Source organism: Alligator sinensis, unplaced genomic scaffold (genome assembly GCF_000455745.1).
Source record: "Alligator sinensis unplaced genomic scaffold, ASM45574v1 scaffold293_1, whole genome shotgun sequence".
Classification (NCBI taxonomy): Eukaryota; Metazoa; Chordata; order Crocodylia; family Alligatoridae; genus Alligator; species Alligator sinensis.
The window spans coordinates 933067-940776 of record NW_005842158.1 but is presented as its reverse complement, the minus strand read 5'-3'; the positions used below and the strand labels follow the sequence as shown (position 1 = coordinate 940776).

Below are 7710 nucleotides of genomic sequence, written 5' to 3'. Positions count from 1 at the left end.
GTGCAGGCCAGCCGGCCGGGGCCTCGGGGGTGCCAGCCGAAGGAAAGTCTCCACTCCCTCGTTAGGCTAATGATCAACTACAGGCTGGCAAAAACACCCGGCAGAGGCAGACTCAGCCCCGGCCGGTGCCCCGCAACCAGCCCGCCCGTCCCTCCGCTTCCCCGCCCGGGTGATCCCGGGATCCCCCTTCCCGACCCAGCCATTGTCTGCCCGGATAAGAGCCACCACTGTCTACACATGTCCCTGGCATCGCTCCGCTGCTGCTCCTTACTATCTAGAGAGATCTTTTTTTTCTCTCTTTTTTTGCTAAGAGGGTACTTTTGAAGCTCTCGCGGCTGCTTGGGGGTTTGCTTTGTATTTGCGTTGTTACTTTGCCTCTGAGTCGAGGCGCCTCGGGTGGAGGTGGGAGAGAGGGGGGATAGCTGTGCTCCGGGTTTTGTCTGGAAGCAGCATCCCCTCTCGCTTCGTGGGGCAGAGAAAGTGACTTTGTCATGCTTAGAGTTCACGTGGAGATATACAAAGTCACTGTCGCAACAATATATAACTATAGTGAGATATATATATATATAGTTATACATATGGTTATATAGATCTATGTATATCTAGATCTAAATCGACATATCTATTGTTGAGAAAGTGACTTCGGCGTGCCTAGAGCTCACATAGATATATACAAAGTCACTTTCTCAACACTATATATATTATATATCGTTATATAGCTCTATCTCTATGTAGATCTAGATAGAGATATAGATCTAGAGAGAGAGAGAGAGAAACAGAGATAGAGATATCTGCTGTTGAGAAAGTGACTTTGGCATGCCTAGAGTTAAATATCTATGTCTATAGCTATATATCTATATCTATATCTCTATATATGCATTGTAAATATTGTATGTAAATTATTATATATAAACTCTAGGTATGCCAAAGTCACTTTCTCAACTAGAGAGAGAATTAAACTCTCTCTGTAGAAACTGTGGCGATATATATATATATATAGAGAGAGAGAGAGAGAGAGAGATACAGATGTGTGTGTGTGTATATATATCTATATAACATTTATATATGTATGTATTTTATAGCTTTATATTTATGTATTTATTTATTAAATTCTAGGCATGACAAAGTCACTTTCTCAACACTATAACAATGGACTTTTTTGTCGTCTTTGTTGGAAGTGGTGGGGTCCTTCTAGTTGATGTGATTTTTTAAGGTAGTTTTCTTTGTATCTCCTCTCTCTCTCCCCCTCTTCGATATATCATTAACAGTAGGATCAGAGGGAGAACAAAAAAAAATCCGATCTGCTTCAATTAACCGTGTTCTCAAAAGAGGGGGGGGGGGGCATGGCTCTGGGAAGTGTGAGTCCATTTGGGAAAGCACGGAAGTTGAACTTTAACAGAAATGGCAGGCAGTCCAGTTGAACGGGTTCGTGAAACATCAAAAAGGTTTTCTCTCGCCCCTGGCTTTGCCTAGAAACGATAAATTTAGCATCCTTTAAAATTCATTGCATACATTTTACATTTGGGTGAAAATCGGGCTTTTTTTTTTTTTTTTTTTTGCATAACTGGAGGGGGGAGGGCGAGGGACATGGGTGCCGCCAGCACCCCCTTCTTTATTTATTTTGCTTTTCCAAATAAATGCGAGCTGTAGCATTCAGTAAAAGTGCTTAATTGCAGCTGTAAACAGACAAATTACAGTGGCTGCCCGCACACTTCTTTTCTTTCTTTCTTTCTTTTTTTAAAGACAGGATAAAAAAAAAAAAAGAAAAAAAAAAGCTTCTTCTCCCCCCTCCATTATTTGTTTTAAAAATTAGAAGAACAAAAGCACCAAGGGCAATCCAGTGCTGGTCCTTGGAATGTATAATTACATATAAAAGAAGGAAATATGATTTTTTTTCTCCCCCCCACCCCCTTCCCTCTTCGCCTCTAGCATTGCTCCATCTCACTTCCTTGTCCCAAATCAGCAAGGGTCTAGTTTACACATCTTCCTCTGCTTGAGTTAATTGAAGTTGTGCCTCTTCCTTGCTAAACTTTTTTCCCCCTCTCTCTCTCTCCCTCTCCCCCATCTCTGGCTCTGCCAGCCCCCCTCGTCTGATTACATCTAGTAATTCTCCACTGAATGAACGTCATTTACAATAGTAGGGGAGCTCTCGAGCTGGCTGCAGGCTTCACGCTCCATTTGGTCCTGCATTCTCCCTTTAAAGTAGTCGTGTAATATTAATAGTCATGAATATCAATTATGATGAGGCGGTGTAGAGAAGGAAAGGGAGGAAGGGGGCATCCGAGCAGTCTGAGCCTAGCCTTGGGTTGAAGAGGATTGCATTTGGAAGCTCAAAGGGAGAAAAAAAACCCTACACACACACACACACACACACACACACACACATACACACACACCCCAACAACAACAACAACACCACAATTCAGAAAGGGAGGGGGTGGGGATCATATACGTAGATATATATATATATATATAAAAATAAGTTTCCAGTCTGTTTTTTAGGGGACGTTGGCTTTTTGTTTTTGGGTTTTGTCTTTTTCTTTTTCTTTTTTTGATGGATAGACTTGGAAATACCTCAAGCTGTTCTCCTGTGTCCAGCACGTCCATGTCCAGATCTTGATTTTTTTCCTCCTAGCATTATTATTATTACTATCACCACTATTTTATTTTTAGCTGTTACAAGACTTTTTTTATTTCCAGATGTTAGTCCACACCTATTCCGCCATGGTGAGTTTTGGATCCATGTTGTACCAGAATTGCATGTTCTCTCTCTCTCTCTTTCTCTCTCTCTCTTTCTCTCCCTCTCCCTCTCTCTCTTCTGAACGCCTTTGGCTTGGTAATTTAGCACAATAATTGGAGGAGGCTTGCAGCTGCTTCTCCTTTTTGCATTGTGTGTTCTGGGTTTGAGCTAGGGGGGTGGAAGGGTGGGGGGAAGAGGGGAAAACTTTTTTTTTTTCCAATAGCTGGTGGGGATTTGGACTAGACTTTGTGCAGTAGAGATTTTCTTGTTTGCTTCAGCCTCGGAGCCACAACTTGGATGGAGTTGGACAAAACTCTCCCCCCTTTCCTCTGAAGGCTTTCACACCCGACCCCTCACCTCCAAGACTTTCTGTGACCATTTCATCTCCCCTTTTTTCTGGACTTGTCTCCAATTCAAAAGGGAGAAAACGTGGCTACAAAAAGGGCAGGACCTGAATTTTTTCGGTGTGATGTTTCGTATATATAGATATATAATTAATATCCAACTATATATATACATATATATATATAACACTATATATATTACTTTATATATATAACTATATATTACTATATAAATGCTACTATATATTAATTTATATATATATATATAACTATATAAATGGTACTATATATTACTGTATATATTACCATATATATTACTATCACTATAATACATATTTATTTGCATATATTTACATATATATTGTAATAAGCAGGGATCCCTTTATAGAAAAAATAATAATAAATCCCACATTTTAAAGTGATTTCACTACCCACTTTTCAGTGTCACATCCCATGATGGCTACTTTCCTCCTGCAGCTGCACGTGGAGATGTGTGGGTGATTTCTAACAGGAGTGAGGAGTGTGTGGGGGCTTGCGGGTGCTGGCTCTTTGGACACTTCACTTGTGTCTGGTTTGGGGGGGGTGCTGGATCAAAGCCCCCCTCCCCCATACTATGCATGCACCTCTCCGACATTTTTAATTGTGGCATTTACTATGCCCCCCCCCCCACCCCCGCCTGTTTTTGATGGGACGCTTATAGGATAAGGATGAGTGCTGGTTTACCATGGAGTCCCAGGGACTTAGAGGTGGGGGGCCCAGGGAGTGGGAGCACCAAGTGGCTTTAATTTTCTCCTTTTAATTCCGCCTTTTCTCTCTTCTTTGCCCCCTGTCGTTTTAGGACCGGCACGATGGAGTCCCCAGCCACAGCTCCAGGCTGTCCCAGCTGGGATCTGTCTCCCAGGGACCCTACTCCAGCGCCCCTCCGCTGTCTCACACCCCGTCCTCGGATTTCCTCCCGCCTTACTTCCCCCCCCCCTACCAGCCTCTTCCTTACCACCAAAGCCAGGACCCTTACTCCCATGTCAATGACCCTTACTCCCTAAACCCTTTGCATCAACCCCAGCAGCACCCTTGGGGACAAAGGCAGAGGCAAGAGGTGGGATCAGAAGCCGGTTCACTGCTGCCACAGCCTCGGGCAGCCCTGCCTCAGCTTTCGGGACTGGACCCCAGGCGGGACTACCACTCAGTGCGGCGGCCAGACGTGCTCCTCCACTCGGCTCACCATGGCCTGGACTCCGGCATGGGGGACAGCCTCTCTCTGCATGGCATTGGACACCCCGGCATGGAAGAAGTGCAGGTAAGGACGCCAGCGCCTCCTCCCCCGGACTGCCAGGGCACGTGGGGAGAGACAGTCAACAATGATCAATTATGAATTATAGCAATTAGCAAGCGGAGAGAGCTCGAAGGGGATCCTTGCACACCCCTGCCCCTGCAGCACGGCTCCCCAGAGTTATATTTGGAGTCCTTGGCTTTAAAAAAAAAAAAGAAAGAAAGAAAGAAAAAAAAAAGAAGGAGATGGAGAGAGGGAGTTCGCTTTTTCTCTCTGCCTCAAACCAGCCCTGCTTCTTGAGCGCATCCAGACAGAAAGGTGAGACCCGAGATAAGGATCTACCAAGCAGAGAAGGGAAGGAGAGATTAAAAAATAAAATAAAATAAAATAAAATAAAATAGATGGTTCGAAAAAAAGGTCAAGTTAAGGAAGAGGGTTTCTTGCTTGTTTTTGTCTTTTTGGAAGTATTAAGCCATATCCGCCCCCAGCTTTCAGGGAGATCCCTCAAACAGGCACATTGAAACAGATCTTACCACGGAAGAAGGAAAAGGGGAGAAATAACCCAAGCCCGCGTGTCTTTTTTTCCAGAATGTTTCCTATGATAGATAGATAGATAGATCTATCTATATAATATCTTTCTATATGTGTGTGTGTATATATTCATATACATATATATATATATATACACACACATATAGATTGATATACATCTATTATAGCGAAAGACAGATGGTTCGGAAGTGATAGATAGATAGATAGATAGATTATCTATATATCATATTATGTGTATATATATTGGTCTACATATAGATTGATATATATCTATTATAGCGAAACATAGTTCTAATATGATAGATAGATAGATAGATAGATAGATAGATAGATATTTTCGAAGAAGACATTGCATAGCTATTTCTAAGACATTATTCTTTGCCACCCTTTGGAAACAATGAATGCCCATGGGTTTGTGGCACAGTATGTCTCACCTTTCTCAGCCCCCACGCCAAAGTCAGTACATGGCTGTTCCCTAAAACAAAGGCCCCAGAAGGACTTCAGGCCGGTGGGACTCGGCCCTGCAGTGCTTCTGCTCAGCCCCCACTCCCCGAAGCAAGGCTCCAGTCCGGGGGTACCTGGTTCTGGTTTTCGGCCCCTGTCCTGCACAAGGGAGGTTTTCGTTATTGTACCACCCCCGCCCCAATATTTCGGAGATTTAAAAAAGTCTTTATCAGATTAAAAAAATAATAATAATACTAAAAGCCAAGGAAGAAATGTGCAAACCCAGAGTCAGTGAGCAGCTGGATGGGATGACTCACTGAACTGAATTCCAAATCAAAATACCAAAGGGGAAGAAAACAGCGTTCAGCCTGGAAAACAAACAGAGCAAAGCTCTTGAAAATAAAATCCGCGCAAGTGAATAGCATAGCAAAGGTTATTGGTACATGCTTGGCTGTCACTTGAAAGACCCCCAAACAGGCACAGCGATCAGGGAAGTGTCCCAGGCTCGGAAGAAGGCTTCTCTGATATGTGTTTACTGCTCTCTGTGGCCATCGGGGAGTTGAATTCCTTGGCCTGGAGTTTATTGCCCAGCCCCACGCGGGCTCCCTGACCTCTGTGAATGGGGTTTATGGGTTTTACATTCCTTCTGCAGGCAACACTGGCACTGAGGTCAATGGGAGTTGTACCTGAGCAAGAAATGCAGATCAGGACTTCTTATCCATCCATCCAACCATCCACTGTCTCTACCTAGCTATCTATCTAGAGATAACTAGTAGCAAAAGCTGTAAGTAACAGCACCCTCTTGACTTTTACAGCCGCTAAAAGGAATTAGGTAATTATTTGAGCTCCTCTTTTCCTCCAGGAGCTTCTGCTTCCATTATAGATAGAGAAAGGGTGCAGTTACTCATTGCCCGGATATTTAATGGAAACCACTTCTTGTTACTAAATATCCCTTCCGAGTCAGGGAGGCGCAAGGTACTGTATACATATAATGGGCATATTGCCTGATCATTTTCGAAACAAAATAATATATCCGTCGCCCAGGGTAAAGAGAAGGTAGCCCAGTCTATAGTACTCATCCCAATAGCTAAAGGGACTTGGGGAAAGCGTTAGAAAGGAGGTATTTTTGTTGCAGAAGCTATTTCTGGGGGTTTGTGCCGGATATCCAGAGAGGAGAAGGAGACAAATGGTTACTTTTCAAGGATATGTTACAAATTAGGAGGGGAAGGAATGAGTTATGAAGATGAACGTGTTTGCTTGCCAGGGACTACAAATTGAACCAGAAGGGGTGATAAGAGTTTTCTTTCCTGTCAGGCATTTTGTGTTACAGTACTTTCCGCCCGGGCTGGCAAGTTTGGTTTGTTTGGGGTTTTTTTGGTTTTTTTTTTTTTTTTGTGGTTGTTTTTAAAGCAAGGAAGAAAATCAAAAGCTAGCAATTTTCAACTGCGATTTTTATTCTTCGAAAACCGGTTCAAGCGGGAAAAAAAAGGATCTTATTAGTCCATTAACACGCCTGCTTCCCATGCACGAAGATACATTTTCCTTAAAGTACGTCATTTGTCTTTTGACTCGAAAACTTTTACTTTTCGGATTTTTTTCTCCCCTTAGTCCTATTGATTAAATAGATTGAGGGGTACAGGTCTGGCTGACAAAGAAGAGCTTGTGAAAGAGAGAGAGGAGGAGACAAGGAAAAAATTAGTGCATGTTATATAAACCCACATTCAGGCCATATGAAATCTATTGTCCAGGGATATAATTAAGTGATCGGAGCATGATAATGTCCCGGTATTGTAAACAGAAAGTATTTTTATTCTTGCTGCTGTCCTGTGAGATACGTTTTCAGTGGACAATTTACAACCGATAGAAATGCACAGGGAGAGAAAGAAAGTATCCATCTATCGAAAACACATCTCTAGTACTTAAAAGGACAATTTTAAAGAGGCCAATGCAACTTTCTCTTCTTTCCTGACTGACCAGGCGACCAGCACCGCGTAGATCCGAGGGAAGGCATCGATCCATAGAGCACAGTCCACCAAAAACCCCCCCACAAAAACCCCAAAGCCAACCAACTATCTCACATTTACACGATTTACACATTCAGTGTTACATCCAGCTTTGATTATTTATGCCTTTATTTGGATGTCACTTCTGTTTAGCCGTCGAGCAAGGAGATGCTATATAGAAAGTGTCGGGGTTATCAGGTTTATTTGCAACCCCCCCTCTCCCCCCCTAAAAAACCCCAAGCAAACCAGCTAATTCCAGCATTGTATACTAATGTCACCAAGTCTCCTACTAGATAATCTACTCCTTGCACTACACCCCCCCCCCCCCCACAAACACACACTGCCACCACTGCCCCT

General features: G+C 43.2%; 1 protein-coding gene across 12 annotated transcripts in view; it reads left to right on the top strand.

Moving 5' to 3' along the window:
• Nucleotides 1–7710, top strand: part of TFAP2B (transcription factor AP-2 beta) — a 54503-nt gene that overhangs the window by 3087 nt on the left and 43706 nt on the right. For 6 of the 12 annotated variants that reach the window (XR_003094522.1, XM_025206511.1, XM_025206512.1 and 3 more), the window contains exons 1-3: nt 2104–2202; nt 2701–2727; nt 3923–4381. Coding sequence is in view for 11 of the 12 variants with exons in the window: in XM_025206511.1 (XP_025062296.1) it covers nt 2119–2202; nt 2701–2727; nt 3923–4381 (570 nt within the window). In the remaining variant the exon portion in view is untranslated. Of the gene's footprint in view, nt 1–296; nt 315–2024; nt 2203–2700; nt 2728–3776; nt 3831–3922; nt 4382–7710 lie in introns of those variants that run through there. The other 6 variants (XM_006025664.3, XM_006025670.3, XM_025206513.1 and 3 more) reach the window with 5 other exon arrangements.